The sequence below is a fragment of the Pyrgilauda ruficollis genome, unplaced genomic scaffold (assembly GCF_017590135.1).
Source record: "Pyrgilauda ruficollis isolate IOZ18807 unplaced genomic scaffold, ASM1759013v1 scaffold23, whole genome shotgun sequence".
Taxonomy (NCBI): domain Eukaryota; kingdom Metazoa; phylum Chordata; class Aves; order Passeriformes; family Passeridae; genus Pyrgilauda; species Pyrgilauda ruficollis.
Genome location: NW_024522539.1, coordinates 12,373,748 through 12,392,751, shown reverse-complemented (window position 1 = coordinate 12,392,751; position 19,004 = coordinate 12,373,748). Strand labels below are relative to the sequence as shown.

The 19,004-nt window shown below is 42.7% G+C and overlaps 1 protein-coding gene across 3 annotated transcripts in view; it reads left to right on the top strand.

Annotated features, from left to right (window-relative positions):
• Window positions 1-5,477, top strand: part of NEDD4 (NEDD4 E3 ubiquitin protein ligase) — a 51,357-nt gene extending 45,880 nt beyond the window's left edge. For all 3 annotated transcript variants that reach the window (XM_041468934.1, XM_041468935.1, XM_041468933.1), the window contains 5 exons: window positions 392-451; window positions 546-653; window positions 1,248-1,344; window positions 3,542-3,614; window positions 3,692-5,477. In XM_041468934.1, the coding sequence (XP_041324868.1) occupies window positions 392-451; window positions 546-653; window positions 1,248-1,344; window positions 3,542-3,614; window positions 3,692-3,794 (441 nt within the window). In that variant the 3' untranslated portion in view covers window positions 3,795-5,477. The remainder of the gene's footprint in view (window positions 1-391; window positions 452-545; window positions 654-1,247; window positions 1,345-3,541; window positions 3,615-3,691) is intronic.
• The last annotated feature ends 13,527 nt before the right edge of the window (window positions 5,478-19,004 follow it).

Below are 19,004 nucleotides of genomic sequence, written 5' to 3'. Positions count from 1 at the left end.
GTTTTTACTGAGGTGTTTAATTCATCTTGAAAAATTTGCTTATTTCTCAATCCTGACTGACAGCTTTAGCTGTAGAGCAAACTATTTAATGACCTCTGCAGAAATTAAACTTATTAATTAGTTTGATTTAAACTAGGCAATTTACCCTTTTTTGTACCAATTGATACATAGATGATATTCAGACTTCCATACTCATCACTCAGTGTTGCACAGTAAAGATGTGAGAAATCAATTAAAAGTACTGTAACGAAACTGAGGACTGGTGTCCAAGCATCTGTCTTTGATATATTGCTTTGGCTGTGTTTACCAAAGCCTCTCAATATCCTTCTTCTTGACTAAAACCTAAAATAATGTTGCCTTGATTTTTATGAACTTCCCTCATCTTTTTTAGGGCTTTTTTGAACTGATACCACAGGATCTGATTAAAATTTTTGATGAAAATGAGCTAGAGGTAGGTGTATCATGGAAAAGAGAAAAAATTATGTTGAAACTTTAGTTTACTGACTTAAACTTTGGTGTTGTTTTGTTTTTTTTTATCTCTGTAGTTGTTAATGTGTGGATTGGGAGATGTGGATGTGGCTGATTGGAAACTACACACAAAGTACAAAAATGGCTACAACATAAACCATCAAGTAATACAGTGGTTCTGGAAGGTATTTTGAAGTTCTAATATTTTCTTCTTGAAAATGTGTTCAAAAGCTGCTGCCTCTCTGCTAGTTTGTAGTTTCATTCATTAAAAGGTTAGATAAATATTATCTGACCATTAAAATTCCTGAGAAAGTAAGAAAACTAAAGCTGAGATGCATGCTAAGAATGGAAATGCAATACTGATGATTGCTTTTACAAAAATATCCCTGTCTGACTGGGGCTAAAAATATTTGTGTAGGTTTTCCTGGCATGGTTACACTAAAGAGGTGTTAAACTCTTCTGTTTAATAAATTACAGGATTTTGGCTTCTAGTTCATAACATAAGAAACTTCAAAGAAAGTAGGGGACCAAATCTTCAAGGGAAGCATTTTAACAGCCTGCTAAGCCAGTGACCATACTCTTGTTACAGTGCCATTAAAAAATTTTTGACTTTATAGCTTTAAGCAATAGGCAGAGGATTAGACTGTGTGTGTCACTAAAAAAATGCATATGTATTTCATAGATAATGATTTAGAGGTAGATACTATGTTGCATAAGTCTATTAGCTTAAAACCTTAATTTAAGAAAAAATCTTTATTTGTAATCATTGTCATACATAGGCAGTCTTAATGATGGACTCTGAAAAGAGAATAAGGTTACTTCAGTTTGTTACTGGCACATCACGTGTTCCCATGAATGGGTTTGCTGAGCTGTATGGTGAGTACTTAAGATTATCTTCACAATTAAGTAACAAAGAACCCGATGGCAACATTGTCCTGGTGTTTGACTTCAGACATTGTCTAATTTTTTTTCAAATTTTGTTTTAAAATTTAGTATGTACCGGCAGTTATAAGAAACAAAGTTAGAGAAGAGTAATTTATATGATGTTTCCCATATTCTATATGGGAACATATTGTTTTAATTCTGGGTTTGGAAGTTTTTAAATGTATAGGAGTTCTCAAATGAACGTGGATTTTTAAAGTTCTCAAGAGCTGCAAAAATCCCTGTTTAACACATGATTGAGCTTGAAGAAAATTCTCAGTTATCCAAGATCTGATTACAAAGACATGCTGGCATCAGCAGTTAACTTCAGTTCCACAACTGCTTTTATCTGCTCACAAGCCACGCTTGTGCAGATGCAGTTGTTTGTAAGGATATACTCCAAAGGGGACCACTGAAATGTCATGAGTTAAACATAAAGTCAGAAGAAAAGTAGTGAACCTACAAAGCTGAGACTGAGACAAGCAGAGGACAGCAGGGAGCAAATTTCAATAGCAAAGCCAGAAAAGCCACTGTGGGCAGACTTCAGGCAAGCAGATAGAGCAGCCCACAAAGGGTGGGGATGTTTGGCTTAGGGGAGGTCTGTTCTCAGCTGCCATCAGCTATTATGTTTTCTGCTAGACTACTTTATTAGGGATAAAAGTGCTTGAGATGCTGTGCAAATGACTGAATAGTCTAACTTGCCTCTTTGATTAAACATTTCCTTTTTTATAAACAGGACATTAATTTGTTTATAAAACAAAAGGATTGTGAACAAAACCACCCATCTCCATGTCTTCATTTTCATCATAAATACTTGGTTTATTTTTTTCTGTTCCATCAGTAACTGAGTAGTGAGTTGCAGTGGGAAGAGCAGTGTGCTGCTCAGCAGGCTTAGCCATGTGTCTGCTGCTGCACCTGAGCCTTGGCATTGCTGGCGCTACTGCACGTGCTCATCACAGGGAACCCAGTCAGAATTCTGCTGCCTCAGGAGCTCTGCTTATTTGTCTAAGAACTCTACTAGAGACAGAACTAGGAATTGATACAGGGAAAGAAACTGCTGAAGTTGTTGGCTTCCTTCTGCCCAGGGATTAGAATATACTTGAGCAGTTTTCTGTAGTTGTATTCACTCACTCGTTAATGAACAATTCAACTAGCAGCTGTCTTGCACAGTGCTTTGTTTGTTTCTCTTACAGTTATTTCTGCTTTACTGTGGCCAGCATGCCGTCCTTCCTAAACCCCAGTAACAATTGCATTTCCTGTGCCTTGTGTTGAAAGAGCTGTACGTGGTTTTTCAGTGTTTTCTGCTGGTCCGTGGCGCTTTGCTGCTGCCGGGGGCTCCCTTGGCCGGGCGCTCCGCAGCGCTGGAGCCGCTCCGTGGCCGAGATCTCCCTCTCGTGGCACCGCCGGCCGCTCCTTCTCTCCAACGCCAGTGCTCCCAGCTCGGGAGCAAACCCAGCCGGGACCCTGAACAGACATTCTCTGAGATAGTGCCGTTTTTGTCCTTCTCTTTTTTTAACTGCAGTCTTCTCCCAGCTTAAGGAAATGGTTATAAAATACTCCTTGCATCTGCTTGGTGAGAAATGAGAAGTCCAAGAAACTTAGAGATGAGATGCTGTGAAACAGTTGTTGGAGGCTAGAGAGAGCTGGGGCTGTTTTTGCTAGCCAAAAAATATTCTCTCAGGTGCATAAGAACATCCTGGGAGTGCACATATGATTGCCATGTTTCCAGAAGTTCTCGGTTACTCTATTTTTGTTGCTGCATAGGTAGGGTGGACAATTGACTATTTTCTACCAGCTTATAAAACTTCGTGGTAAACATGTATACGTTTTTACATGTAAAATTTATAAAAGTATAAAATTATTTTGTCCAGAAAACTTCAAAGCCAGCTACTCTGCATGTACATTTAGGTCTTAGGCTTCTGAGCTGAAGGTGTAAAAATCTCTTGAAACTGAGGTATAGCAAGAAATAACTAAAATACAAGGGAATTGGGACTATTGGCTATTACTTTCTATGGTCTGTATTTTATTCATATAGATAGCTCCTTCAAATGTCAGACCTGGATTACAAAACCCCCAAATACATCATCATTTGAATGTCTGATTATAAAGAGATTTCATAATAGGGTGAAAATTGATGTATTCTTTTCTTCAGGTTCAAATGGACCACAGTTGTTCACAGTTGAGCAGTGGGGTACCCCTGAAAAACTGCCAAGAGCTCATACCTGGTGAGTGTTTAATTCAGATAAATTATGACCTCTAGTATAAGTGATAAAATACTTAAGAGTTTTCATCTGTTTTTCAGCTTTAATCGCTTGGATTTGCCTCCATATGACTCGTTTGAAGATTTATGGGATAAACTTCTTCTAGCCATTGAAAACACTCAGGGTTTTGATGGGGTTGATTAAGACACAGACATAAATTATGTTGGTCCAGTGCTGCAATTTCATTTTATGGGTTTACAAACAAATCTGAATTTTCCAGGGACTACCATTGTATTTAGTCACATGGCTATTGAACCTTCATAGTACCGTGTATAAAATAACTAAGTATTAAAAATTAGTAACTTTTGAAAATAGATTTTGTCGTTTCGATAGTTTTGTGTATTTGCTCATACATGCAATATACACATTGGATCAGCCAGTGCCAAGTAAGTCAAAAACTAAAATGTTTTTAGCAGTTGCCTCTTGTACAATATTTGAAACTGTCCTGCAGTAAACTACTGAAGTAAAGCTGTGAAGAAATCTTTGCAGAGAATTTAAATTTGATTTGCTGCTTTAAGAGGAGCAACTGAAATTGCTAAACTGTTTTAAAGAAAACCCAGCCAAACAAAAAGCCCAACAAACTTCATGTATTACAATATCATAATTTTTGCTGCTTCAGGCTCTTTGCAACAGATCTGCCCAAAGCACCTTATAATTCAGCATATTAGATAAAACATTGGAAAACATTTGTTTGCAGAACACTGACTTGCTACAGTTGTTAGACTTCTGTTTCTAACTTGCTTTTGCTAAAACAGTGTAACAAACCCAAGATTTTTATACAAAACAGATAAGCAGCATAATTCTGACTTTTAATGAGAAATTTTATCCATTTTTTGTTTGAATTTGTATACTGATGTTGGTTTATTGAGTGTTCATTACTTTTTTGGATAAATTTGTAGTTGAACGATAATATTTTCAATTCAGCCTTTTGCAACAAATCAATCTTAAAGTGAAATTTGTATGGATATCACTCAGTATTCAGTTACTGATAGTTAGAGGCCTTTATTATCCATTCTTGCAGTATTGCACTACATAACAATAAAGAACATGTTTACAGGGTTTTCTGGGCCAAATTCAGCAGTCTGTTATGTGCAAACTCCTGAATTGTATGGAGGTTATGCACATGTGATCAGGTGCAGAATTTGGTTCTGTGATATGTTTACAGGTTGCTAGTTTCTACAGCTGCATTTTTATATTTTTTTCTCCAGTGTTAGTCTAGAAACCAAATTTGTTAATACAGTATAACCAAAGTCATAACCAACAATGTGCAATTTATTGTAGATCAACTTGTCATATATAAATATTAGTTTGATTTCTTTTGTAAATGTGGGTCTTTTTTGTATTAATATTAACATTTTTTTGAGCAAGTGCTGGTTAAAATGATTAGCAAAGTTGGTTCTGAAAGAAAAAAAATTTGGTTTGTATACCTGGCTTGCTCAAATTTTAACATTTTATTACCAATATGATCTGAGGAAATGACAGTACCTAGCTTTGGCCACCAAATTTGTTTAGTCACAGTCTTTATAAATATGCAAGAAGGAAGTGTAGCACATCTCTCTGAAGATATGTAAATTATGTAACAAATGTTAATGGGTCTTAAGGGATATTTAAAATCCCACTTTGTTTTATCCTTTGACTAGGTCATTAGGACTGAGAGTATTACATGTAAATAAAGGTAACTTATATAAATTTCCCAAATCTATATGCAGTTTTGTAAAACGTGAATGATATATCAGTAAATCTGTATAGATTTGAATGTAGCAGGTTTTGTTGCATACTTTAAAGTATAAAATAAGGATCCTGAGAGCAGTAAATAAAAGTTTATTCTAATAAGTTGTGATTGAGTTCTTTGAAATGCAAATCAGTAATCTTGAAATAGCAAGAATTGAGTCATTTTTGTCCTCCTAGGTAGGCCATGGCAGTAGTTCCACGACAACATGCTGCTGCTGCTTTTGCAGAGCAGTGAAGATGCAGCAGTGCTGTCTCCTGGTGTTCTGCTGCTGAGACATGCAGCCTTGGAAAAGCATACATTGTGTTTTTGTAGAAGCTCTGGGTCACTGTCAGCCTTCAGTGCTGGCCAGCCCAGAGATGCTGAGGGGAGGCCCCTCGGCAAGGCCACTGACCAGGTGAGGCAGGGCCAGGCTCCTCCCTGCTCTGGGAACCTTCCTGGCAGGAGCACAGCTGGGTGGGGAGTGGGAGAGGGGCCCTGAAACCCTGCCCAGCAGCAGGTCCTTTCTGTGGGCTTTAAACTAAGTTTGTGAGGGAGTGGTGATAGCAGCTTGTGCTTAAGTAAAGGAGAGCTTTGGTGGTGCTGCGTATCATGGAATGGCCTAGGTGGGGAGGGGACCTTGAAGATCATCCCATTCCAGCCCCCTGCCACTGGCAGGGACACCTTCCACCAGACCAGGCTGCTCAAAGCCCCATCCAGCCTGGCCCTGAACACTTCCAGGGATGGGGCAGCCACAGCTTCTCTGGGCAACCTGTGCCAGCGATTCACCATCCTCACAGTAAGTTTTTCCTAACAGCTAATCTAAACCTACTCTCTCTCAATTTGAATTCATTCCCTCTTGTTCTGTCACTACATGCCTTGTCCCATCTATCCTGTAAGTTCCCTTTTAGTATTGGAAGGCCACAATAAGGTCACCTTGAAGCCTTCTCTTTTCCAGAACAATCCAAATTCTCTCAGCCTTTCCTTAAAGAGATGCTCCAACCCACTGGTCAGATGGGACAGGGTGATGAGGGTGAGGCAGCCTTTGTGGAGGATGGCACAGGCTGAGGGGGGTCTGCCTTGTGTGCCTGAACACAGAGGCAGCCAGGGAAAAGCCAGGGAGGAGTAAAAGACATGGCTTGTGAGTGAGGGCTGCAGAAGGGCCAACAGGCTGGTGCAGACCCTTATGGGAACATCCTGGTCAGGACTTGCCCTAGGCTGCTGTTTGTCATGAGGAAGGGAGCAGGGTGGGTTTTGTAGCTTGTCAAGAAATTCTGGAATTGTAAACTCTGGCTCTTAGGGGAGACTAAATTCCCTCACAGCTGTGGGCAGGGCAGTGCAAGGGGAAGGCTTGGGAGGCTTCCATAGGGGGTCATGGACAGCTGAACAAGGGTGCAGTCTTGGGCAACCAGGGAGGTGCTCTTTGGGATCTGCTGCATGGCCCTTTGCACTGGTACTTTCTGCACATCAACCTCTATTTCCTGAAGCATATACACAGAGAGAGGGGGAAACTCCAGAGACACTCCTATGAACACCCATTTTTTTCACCAGAAACACAGTTCTGCATGCCAGCTGCAGATTTCTTACTGTGCCATTGCAGAGGAGAGGTTAACAGCTGCTTCCTTGTGAGCAAGCAACCAGCTCTGTCCCACTGATTTAATGGCTTTTAAGACCCAGGGGAGGTGCCAGGTGAGGGGTAAGGAGGAAGAGTTTCTCAGGTAGGTAAGAGCAAATCTGCTGGGGAAAAAATAGCTGTAGGGTTGATGTTTGGTCTGACTTTGTGCAGATCTGGTTAAGAAATATTGATCTATGAAGAAACTGAGAGATCTTGAGAAAAATGTGCGTGCTAGGGCAGAGGATGGATCACAACGGGAGGCAGAGGATGACTGCAACAGGAATAGTTTTGCTTTTCTCAGCTTTAAAAACACCACACTTTAAAATTTAGATGAGTTTGTGATTGCAGTTTTCTGGGCTGCTTCAAGCTGGAGAGCTGTAAGCAAAAAGTTTCCCTCCTGTTGGTTGTGGTTTCTGCAGCTCAGTACTGATTCCAGGAATCTTGTATAGAACCTGGAGACTCCAGTGGAGGCTCTGCCCGGGATTTGGACTCTTGGCTGGGCTGGGAGTGGCCAGGGCCTCCCTGGGCACTGGAGATGGCTGGGCCAGGCCCCCTGGGGTCAGTGGGTGATGGGGCACAGCAGGGATGTGAGCTGCTGGCACAGCAGGGATGTGAGCTGCTGGCACAGGGGTTAGGGGTGTTAGGATGGTGTGAAACCTCTGGGAAACTTTTCAGGAAACTTCCCTAGGAAGTTAAACTATTCCTGTTGCATGTTTAATAAGGCTGCTGGTGGTATTATTTGTGTATTAATTTGTGTATTAATTATTACAGTTATATAGTAAAGAGTGTTTCTGAATAAATAGTTATGATGCTTTTGAAGGGAATTTATTTGGCCTAAAAAAGGTAAGTATATAGATTAACCTCAACAAAGACTTGTAGTGGAAACTTTAAAATTTCTCCTTTACTCTGAAGGTAATGTCTGTGTAACTGCTCTGCAGTCTGGTGGTAGGGAAATGAGACTTTAGGCATGAAGGAGACACATTCAACACTCACTTGGAGGTTTGGGGCCCTGGGTGTTGTTGGTTTTTCTCTTCAAAATTAATTGCTCTCAACAGGCTGGGTGTAACTTGATACAAGTCTCACTTCTCGAGGTGGTGCAGGTGATTCTTCAGCACTCTGGCTGCATCATGAGGTAGAGCTGTGGGTTAGGAGGAAGTGAAAAACAATAATTTCAATAGAAAGTGCCACTGAGTCTTCACTTATGCAGTTTGAAGAATACATGACTTAAATTCTTTTTAATTACTATTAAAAAATCACATCTGAAGCATATCAAACAAGTTGTTTTTTTAAATTAGAGACTAGGACTAAATACATTAGAGACTGAGCAAAATACATGGGTGTAAACTACTAATTTTCATTCTTTATCCTGTTTCTCTCTCTCTCTAACCTCACTATTTCATATATACACTTACTTTGTAAGCTATGTAGTGCCCTAACATTTTATTTGTTCTGTAGATCCATAGCACAGTTTGGTGCTATTTCACTAATTGATGACATCTTTACAAAAATCTGCACACGTGTCCTTGAAATGCATGGCTGCCTCTGGCACACTGTCAGTGTGGAACGTGTCCTGGATCAGCACACATTTCCTTTTTTTTTTTTTTTTTCCTTTGTCTATTTTTTTCAGTGCAATTTCAGCATTGCTTACCAAATACATGATACTCATCAATTCCCTAGGCTGGGAATTGCATTGTGGCAATGGTAACATGCTAAAACATATCAAATACTTAAAACTGAATAGGTGTACTTTTAAATATTGTCTTCATTTTATTAATTTCTTGTGGGGTCAAAAATAATGTCAGTTGTTAGGAGACAAGAATCTTCTGTCTTATTTTTCATGCTGTCTGTTCATGTGTGCTTTCTATTTCTCATTAATTAGTTTGTGGTGCTTGAGTTCTTCACATAGGATCTTATATTTTTCTATGAGATTTTGCTTTTTATCAGGCAGTTTATTTTAATATCTCCCCTTTTTATGAACTGTTAAAAGACTCACTCTGCAGTTCTTGTGATGTGAACTGAGAGGAGCTCATTTATCTGCAGTCTGACCACCACCAAGGAGCCATACCTCTGGTGGCCTAGAAGCACGTTTTTGAAATGTCTATTCATTTAAAAGACAGCCCACACGTACCATCTTCCATGGTTATAAATGGGAATTAAGCATTTAACAGCTGCCATTTTGCTCTGCAGCATCACAGAATTAGGAGGAGATGCAAGCACAAGCTTTGGTGCTCTTACACTAAATCATTTTTCTTTGAAGTGGAGACTTAATTGCTTTTTCTCTGTGGAACATATATCACTAGCACGCTAATCAGAATACAAACAACTCACAAAGGGGATAATGAGGGAGAACTTCCATGTAATGCTTGGTTTATTGTCCACGTGATTCTGTAGAAAAATGTTTTGTTTTGCTGAGCTGTCCTTAATTTGAGGTTTCTCGCTTAATGAGACTTCAAACAAATTTTGCATTGTAGGTTTCAGGTTCTCATCCCAGAGAGAGGCTTGGGATTTTGGGGAGGGGGAGGCCAAGTGGCTTGGAAAACCTAAACAGACATTAAGTAAGTGAGCCTGCCTCTTGAGGAAAGACAGATAAGGCAGCTTTCCCAAATGTGACAGAATGTGAAACTTCCCATCAAAGTACACCAAAGCCTAAAAACATACATTACAATTTGTTTTTCTTAACCCATTTTGAGTTTAATTCAATGGCAAATATTTTCATAATTGTTGGCTTTTCATATATTTTCTACAAGCTGAAATATTTCTGATTGGGGTTTTTTTGTTTTGAGGGCTGGGAAGTATGACCTTTTGGAGGCTGTGAATACACTTCCTTCTATGCACTGCTGCTTGGGAGTATGCAAAACGCTAAAGGTTTAAATCAAATTGCCCCGAGGACTGCTTACTGACCTTTTGAAAGCAAAGCTGTCAAAACCTTCAACTAGACATGAGCTAGAGAAGAACATTTAAGGCAGATCAATGCAAATAGAAAACAATGTGGTTTTGACTTTTGGTAATTCCTAGTTAGTGAAAAACAGTTCCTGTGCTGCAAGAGCTGCTGGAAGCAAACCTGCCCTGTGAAGGAGTTCCTGTGAGTAACATGTAATAGTTATTTTTCAGGGAAGACCTTTCATAGTCTACTTAAGAAATTAGAAGTTTTCATTAATTGCCAAATCCTGATATAGTTATCTGAGCAGGATGCTTCATTGACTTCAAAGGGATTTTTGTCTACTTAAGGAATGCAGGGTCAGGCCCTTAACTAGTGATAACTTTCTTCAGTGGGTTGTCAGATATGACAAACTATGCCACTTTAACAGAAGTTACCCAGGCCACGCCATGCCATGCCATCCCTTTATCTGGAAAATCTGCTTTCTTCCTTTGCCCAAGTAAAGGAATTTCTCTATAGAAGATATTAGAAATTACTCTCTAGTTGTTAATGAAAATATATTTTATTTATGATGAACAGCTACACCACATTATTTTCTAGCTGTGATAACTATATAATAAATTCAGTTTCAGAAAGTGTTTGATGGAGTTATGAGCCTCTCCATTCTGTGTATTACTGCCCAGCAATTAGTTGTCCATCCTTAATAGATTTGTGCTTAATTAGTTGTTCATGCACTATTGCTTGCTGTAATGCAGAGTTTTAAATAAGTGCCTCCCTTTCTATGTAGACCTACAGAAATGGGCCCAAAACCAGGGGACTGAGAAGCTGTTCATTCCTATTTTGGGTCTCAGTCCAGTAGTTATAGACATCCTGTGCTGAAGACTCACAGAATAATTATTTCACAGGTTAGTAAAAAGTAATTCTTTGTGCTTTATCAGATTGTTGTAAGTGCTTTTCTTAGTATAATTAAAGGTTAGCTATCAAAATGTGAGGAGCTGCTTTATCCAATATAATACAATTGAGCTCTATTAATATGCAGCTAAAAATTGTTATTTTGCAAATTAATTAATTTTGCTATTCTCCACACTGAGAATTTGGGGTCTGACTATAAGCCCTTCTAAGAACAGGTTTTCATTTATATAAATGTCTACAATTTTGTAAAGATAAGAGGTGAAGTTGAAATTTTGCATGCTTACCTACATCTGAATTTGAAAAACAAACAACACTTCAGTCACGTAAATGCTTTTCTGTACTGGAAAAGGTCCAGCTATTTAATTGACTCTAAAGGTGCAAACAGGCTGGGTCAGTTGATCTCCAACTGGAGGAAGAAATTGATCTTGATCAGGCTGTATGTGATGGAAGCAGCTCAATCAGTTGGTGTGGGGCTGGGTCGTGGCGGGGGTGGGTTCCAAGATGTGACTGGGGCTGTCCTGCCCTGGAGGTGTTGACGGGGCAGGCTCCTCCTGAAGCCAGCAGCAGTTTGAAAATCCAGCAGGAGTTGTAGGGCTGCTGTCTGTATATTGAAATTTTGCTCTGGTTAGGCATCGTGCTTTGGGTGCTGCAGCTTGCTGAGGCTGGTGGGATGGCCCCAGCTGCTCCAGATGGGACTGCCACTTTGCAACTTGGAGTGGCCTGGTCCTCAGTGAGCACATTAGGCCAATTTAACTCCCTAACTTGTCATAAATGCCCCGTACACGTGGTACACATGCTTTTTTCCCCTAGTTACTTAGCATGAACATTGTGGTGTGTATTCCATGTGTGTATTATTTAAACAATACAAGTTCTGTCATGTGCCAGCATCTGGCATCTGTGGTCTTACAGAGGTATCTGAACACAAATAACAGCAAAATGTTGTTTAGCAAACATAATCCTGGACTAATGATTATCAGCACAGATAGCTGGATAGCAGCACAGTTACACTATGAGCAGTTATACTATGAGCAGCTTTAACTGCTGGTTGCTCTCCTGATACATTATGCAGCCATACCTCTGTATACCACACATTAAATTGAACCAGGGAATTAATTCCAGCAAAACAAAAAACAAAACAAAAAAAGGTTGTAATTTTCCCCCCAAGTTATTTGTATCAGGATTAGTTCTCTTGATTCCTCACTTGGCCACACAACCTCTTTGCAGCTGGCAGTGCCTATGCTGGGGTGGAAAGTGCTGAATTGCATTAAACTGAAGGCATCTGGTGATGTGCTTCCAGCAGAGCTTCTGATCTCCTCCTGCTCTGCTGTGCTGGGCAGAGACCAGCTGGAGACCTAAGGCAGGTTAGTAACAATGCAGGGGAAGGAGGAATTGGGGTGTGCTGCTTTGTTTCCCCACAGTCCCTTGGGCCACACAGGGCACTGTGATCCAGCTGTGTCTCCTGCCTTCATATCCTGTCCAGCACTGGGCAGACAGTTCTTCCAGAGCCTTTAAACAGGAGATCCCCACAGGCCCCCAAGTGACTCCTGCAGCCCAGCTGAGATAAAATCCCAGCAACTGCAGCTGATGGAGGCAGCAATTTGGGCATCAAAAGAAGTCAGCCCTGCAATGCCCAGCTTTTGGCTCCCCTGGGTTCACCCCCCTCAGCTCGCTCCTTGCACCAGGGTGTTGCCTTTAGCGGCTCAGCCCGAATTCTTGGCCAAGCCGTTTTGGTGCAAGTCACAGCTTCGTGTGGCCCTTCAAAAACGTCTCGGTCTGCATCCCCAAAGCCGCCTTGTGCACAGGGGCATTTGCAGGCCGAGCCTCTGTGTGCGTGTGAGGGGGAGGAGGTGGTGGGAACATGCCTTGAAGGCTTCAAATCTGTTTATCTTCACACTCCTGAGAGGCGATCGCTCTCCCGTGACAGGGCAGCGCGCTGGAGGGAGCAGCGCTGGCAGCACGGAGATAAACCCATGGGGCACAGCCTGCTTTGGCCAAGTGGCCTCTCCCTGACCAGCAATTCCTTATGTCTCTGAGAGATGAAATGGGACCAAGAGCAGCAGGAAGCCTCCTCCAATCCTTCTTTTTAATAGTTCCTTGGGATAAATTGTAGATAAGAGGAGAGACCACATTGTTAACATGCTGAGAATGCAAAGACAAAGGAAAGACAATCTTTCACAGCAAAAATAAATAGGTATCTGTAGCACGGTATATTCAGCAGTATGTCCAAGTGCTAGCTAGCCTCTGGCTTGCCTTGTTTTTCATTTATTTTATTTCTAATATTTATTTTATCGTTGTAAACATATAGAGGAAAAGAGGAAGAAATTATTTGCCTGTTTCCTGTTGTAACAGCAAAATGAAGGTAACATATAGGGATGAAAGGAGACCATATTTCATGCCTGTTGCTAAACAAATAGCTGCAGAACAGTGGGTTATCATGATAAGCATGACAGACTAACAAAAAGCTGCCTCTGAGAGATTCCTTTGTAGATTGAAACATAGAAAAGGGTAACCTAGGAGATATTTTCTTTCTGTTGAGTTATTCTTGGTCTGATACTTAGTGTATCGACCCAGTGCCTAAACACTTTGATTTATGGAAGACAACATCAGAATACAGTACTGCACCATTTCCAGGATTTTGGTTGTTTCCATGCTGTGGAAAGTGTTGAGAGAGGGGACACTAGTGAGCCAATTAAAAAATATATACATTGCAAATGCATTTTATGGGACAGCTCCCATAAAATGGGAGTCTCCACTTGCTGGCTATTCCTGTGCCTCACAATTTGTATGTGTGCATAAACCCTTTATGAAAATATTCTGTGTGTTTCAGTGTGCAAATTCCAGCTGCTGCTGCCAGTCTGCTATCACTTTGGTCCTATGCCAGCCAAGTGGTGAGGACTTTCCTCCCAGGAGTCCTGAGCAGCCCTGAGCTCAGAGGAAGTAAATGGTGCTTAGCTCCTTGTTTGGAAACCCAAGGTGGCATGGCAGAAGTGTGCAGGCTCACTGGCCTGGGAAATGTTCGTGGTGGTTTGGCTGATCTGAGCTGCTGTCCCATGCCTTTGCCATACCTTCTGCTCCATGTTGCAACCCTCGGTGTTTCTGCAGCTGAGAGCTAGATTAGGGAGATTAACCAGGAAAAAACAAGCTCTACTGAAAAACAGAAAGGCTTTTCTGGCAGGTTATGTCTTCAGAGAAATTCACTGAAGCACAGGAGCATCAGCTGTGGCATGAAGGCCAGAAGAGAGAGCTTGGAGCTGCAATAAATCCTAACTCTACACCATAAAGTCTTTACAGTGTATGTGAGGGCAAGATTGCATCTAGGATCAGGTATGCCCCTTTCTCTGTAGCTCTGCGGTTTGTTAAAAGTACCAACAAGATATGGTGTCCTGCATCTCGGAAACAGCAGGCTGACTGACCAAAAATATTTAGGTATTTTTCACACCTTCCAGTAGCAGCAAATGGGCATGGGAGAGCAAGGGAATGCACTTTGCCAGATCCCTGTGAGGTTGCTCTTCCAAACTGCCTGTGGTTACCTCCGGCAGCAGGGGAGAAGATGATGGCATGTCATCCATCTCCTGCTGAAATTCATGGCAGGGTTCCTCTTCATTCTGGTGCAATGAGCCTTCAAGGGTGGGGGTAAACATCTGGAGGCTGCCTCTGGGGCACTTTACCACAATCTGGCAAAGGTACACCATGATTTGGGCCAGTGAAGGTTGCTGGAAGGGGAGAAATGCTAATATAGCAAATAAAATTATTGTTTTCACTTTGGAGTTGTTTTATGATGAGATGAGAACCATGTTAAAATCCCTTTGTCAAGGTGTGTGCTTTTGCTGTACACGAAGGCTGCCTGGAGAGAAAGTTCATTAGCATCCCAAGGGCTCAGCCCAAAGTGTCCTTGCCCATCTGCTCATGGAAGGAGTGAATCTCTGCTGAGAAGGTAATGGAGATGGTAACTGTACACAGGTTTAGAATGAAACAGGAATCTACTAAGTGACCAAATGTGCCAAAAGTAAACATTTTTATGGTGGGTTTGAATAGCATTAGTGTAACATACTTGAAATCTGGGAATACAGTTGTAATTGGGTCAGGAGTTCAGCATGAGAAACAAGAAAGTGTCTAAACATGCTTACAGTGACACCAGATCAAAAACACTCGGAGCAGGAACTGTAAGGACAAAAGGGGCTACCCTGAGAGGAAGAGTTAATGACACCCTGCCAGGAGTGCAGCATCGTGGCAGCCCCTTAGCTGGGCTTTGGGGACTCTGTCTGAAGGCAGAGCTGGCTGGTGCAAATTGCAGTAATTCCCCTGCAATTAATGGGTTTCTGGCAATTACCACTGCTCTCAGTCTGCCCTGGGCTCCTGCACTGCTACAGCCACACTCAGCTGCCTGTGCTGCAGCACCCTGTGGTGCCTGCAGCTCCAGCTTCCTCCACACCAGCAATGACACCCAGCAGCTCCTACCAGCAGAGCTGGAGGATGAACTGGGACCTGGCACTGGTAGCTGGGAAAGGCTGAGCCTGTGGGGGACCGGATAATGATTATATGTCCGTTTAAAAATGGATTTGGGCTCTGGGACCCCACTCCCACATGTTATGGGCTACAGCTAATTGAGGATAGTGATTGCACATATTCCAGTGGGGACACTTTAAACTTCTGTAAATAACTCTCTCCCCACCTCTCGTTTCCCACCCAGAGGTGCTCATTCCCCTCCTTTTCTGTTCCATGACATTGTGGTGTTAGAGCACAGCCATTTGAAGCCTAAACAAGAGAAAAGATCGTGTTCGAAAAACCACTTTCCCATTTCTGAGCTTGTTAGATCAGGTGGAATGCAGCAGCATGTGGGAACCCAGCTCCATCCATGCTGCTGTGACAGCTTTTTCCAGACCACAGGGATGAAAGAGCTAGCATGATGCTATTCATTTTCTCAGATAGGGGTGAAATGCTCAGTGCAAAACTGACCACAGACTAAACAGGACTGTTTCTGGTTTAAGCTGAAGGAAGTGTAAATGTTCTAACATCAGAAAAATCATATTCTAATGTGGAAAGAACTGCATTCTCTATCCTGGGTTTAGGGCTGCAGTGATCTCATAAATACAGAGTTCACATTGGGAAGGTCCAGTTAGTGAATTTCCAGCTTCTTTCCTTTTTCTGAGGCTGCTACATTCCATCCCAGGGAAGACTCCTGGCTTTAGACAAAGCATATAAGCACCACAATCATGAGATTTCATTCATGTTTGGAGAATCCTGGTCTTTGGTTCATAATAGTACTGAAATTCTAGACTTTATAGTCCTAGCTCAGTTTAGCAGTCCTGGATGTATTGCCAGCTGCCCACGGAGCAAAACATTGAGTCAGATCTGTTCAAGTCAATCTGATTTTTAAAATCTTTCTTTCCAGGAAGCATATAGATCAGTCTAGCCAGGGCTGAGGCTGAAATGCAGCATAAAGTAAATCAGGTTATTTACGACAGCAACCTCAACAGCATGCTGTTGTTCCAGCTGTTGATAGCACTTCAAAGAGAGTTCTTACATAAAAAAGAGTTTCAAAAATGGGGGAAGTTTGGATAACTAAAAATGCAGCTTGAGTCAAGAAAAAAATCAGTGTTGGTGACAGAAGGAAAGTTGCTGAGGTGCAGCAAAGTAGGCATGGCTTTGTTTATGTTGGCTGCAAGATTTTGTGCTCCTGGACTGCCTTTCTGTCTTTCTCAAGGTGGTGCTTCTGAAATGGTTGGCCAAGTACATAATTGTGTTCATTGGCTGCATATTTACAAATACAGTGTATTTGACCAAGTTACAACTGGCAGTGCCTTTAAAGTGTGGTTCAGTGAGTTTATCAGTTCTGTATGAATTTAGATATGTTATCACAAGTCTCTGCTATCTCTTACCCAATTAATTACTGGGAAATGTGTTAAAATAATGAATCCTGACAAATTAAAGAGGAAGAGTTTATACTCCTCTAGCTATTGAACTGCTTAGTTCTAGTAGGAATTGCATTACTGATTTTGTTAAACAGAAATGTGAAAATGAAAATATTGGTGTTTGTATCTGCCCAGACACAGGCACAAGGAGCATTCCAGAGGGAAGCACTTGCTTTGTTAAGCCATTTAAGACAAATATTGCATTTGATCTCATGAGTCAAAATCTCCTGCTGGCACAGTGTAGTTCAGGGAGATGGTAAAGCACTTTTCCTCATCACAGCAGAACACAGCTGTGAGCACAGATGACACAGATAAGGCAAACCAGCCCGCAAGTAGGACAGGACTACAACTTGCTCTCTCTCTGTTGGCTTTTCTTTTGTCCCCTGTTCAGCTCAGACCAACTCCTCTTTCAAAAAAGGCTAGTGAATTGGGCAAGGAGGTGTTCCCCTGGGACAGGTGGGATAGTGTCCAGTGCTGGGCAGTACAGCTCAGCCACCTACTTATGCCTGCAGGAAGCAGTGCCAAGGTCTGCAGGGAAATGACCTTACATCTCCCAGGGACAGCTCCAGCCACTCCACCAACTGACTGAGGCATCTGGCATAGAAATGTTACCGGACATTGCATTCTCTACTGGGTTTTTCTTGTAGGTGTGCTGAGCTCCTCTAGTAAATCTCAAATGCAGGTCACACTGATGAACCAGAGTTTAGCATGAGCTGCAGATGAAAGTTGTGTGTTTAGCACAAGAAAGAATGAATATTTAGTCCTTAATGACCAAAAAATAATATAAACAAAACTGCTTGTGATTTTTTTTTCATAGTTCACACTTTTCTGATTAGATAAATTAAAACACCAAGGAAAAATATTTGGTCAAGTGGATCCTGTTGCTGTATTTTGTCCTATTTGGACACCAAAGCAGTGCATGTGCAGTTCTGCTCTGCAAAGTGAAGCTGTCTGGATGCTTTTTGGGTAAGTGATTTGCATGTAAAGCAAATATTTCCTAATTATCTTCCCTGAAAACTCTGCTTATGTATTTTTGACAAGTGAGGAAGGTGATGTAGATCAACCTATGGCTTACATCACATTTCAGTAGTTCTGATTCTCTCCTGAAGACTTTCAGAGGAGTCACTGATTCAGGCTGTAGCCAGTCCTGGTGATGATGCAGCAGAAGGGACTGGTTTGGCTGCCAGCTCTCAGCTCTGTGAGCTTTGCAGGAACAAAAAGCAGTAAAAACTTGCCTGTCACTGAAGTCAGCACCTCTCACAATGAATGCAAACATAGGGCAAATCTGCTGAGTAAGAAGATGCCTTCCTACATGGTAACTTTAGAAACTAGAAATCTGAACAGACAAAAAAAGAGACTAGAAATTGCTGGCTGCAAGCATGGAGTAAAATCAGGGGTGGAACTGAAAGCTTAAATGATAGTGGCAGCATCTAATGCTATCTCCCATACACATTATCCAGAGGGTGCTGATAGCATAAATTCTGAAGCCATGTGTCCTGTTTAGGTTGCATTTTTGCAAGCTAGTTCAAGGCAGATGTAAACTTAAGGCTGTTTTCTAAGGATGTAAGTAAAGGGCAGCAGCTCATCCTCGACAGCACAGCACTGTCCCATGTGGCCTGCTGGAAGTGGTTTTATCGGTGCTGTAGGATGGGCTCAGTGAGAACCACTAACAAAATTGGCCTTTTATTTCTGATCAATGTCCATCCTCAAGTCACGTGTGGGAAAGCCGTTTTGAATCTGGGTGTGAGGATGCTCTGGCACACCTGGACAGTTCAGCACCTGCGCCGGGCAGTGCAGGGTCCAGTGCTCAGCACTGCTTCGGTGCTCTGGGCGGGGAGCTCTGGCACAGCCCCTGGGTGCGATGCTCGCCACGCCGGTGAGCCGTGCGGTGTTCCGGGGGAGCCCGGCGTCCCGGGGGAAGGCATGGCCGGCAACTCCAGCCGCGGCTGGAAGGCTCAGCCCGCCCGCCAAGTACCACAGCCGGCAGCGCCTGCCCGGCTCGGGAATCGGCGGAGCTGCCGTCGGGTCCCGGTGCCGCCCGGGAGGGGCCGCGCTCGGCCCAGATGGCGCCGCAGCCCCTCGTGCTCGCGGCCGGCCGGCCCCGCCGCATTGTCCGCCGCGACCCCCGCCCTGCGGCCCGCCCCGGCCAGCGGCGTCCCTCCCTCCCTCCCTCCTCCGGCCGGCCCTGCCCCTCGCCCCTCTTCTCCCCAAAGGCCAATGGAGACGAGATGCAGAGAGTAGGGCCGGGACGGGCGCGCCGGGGCCGCTCCGTCCGTCCCCAGTCTCCTCCCCTCGCCCGCTGACCGGTCTGTGGAGCGGCCGGCGGGGC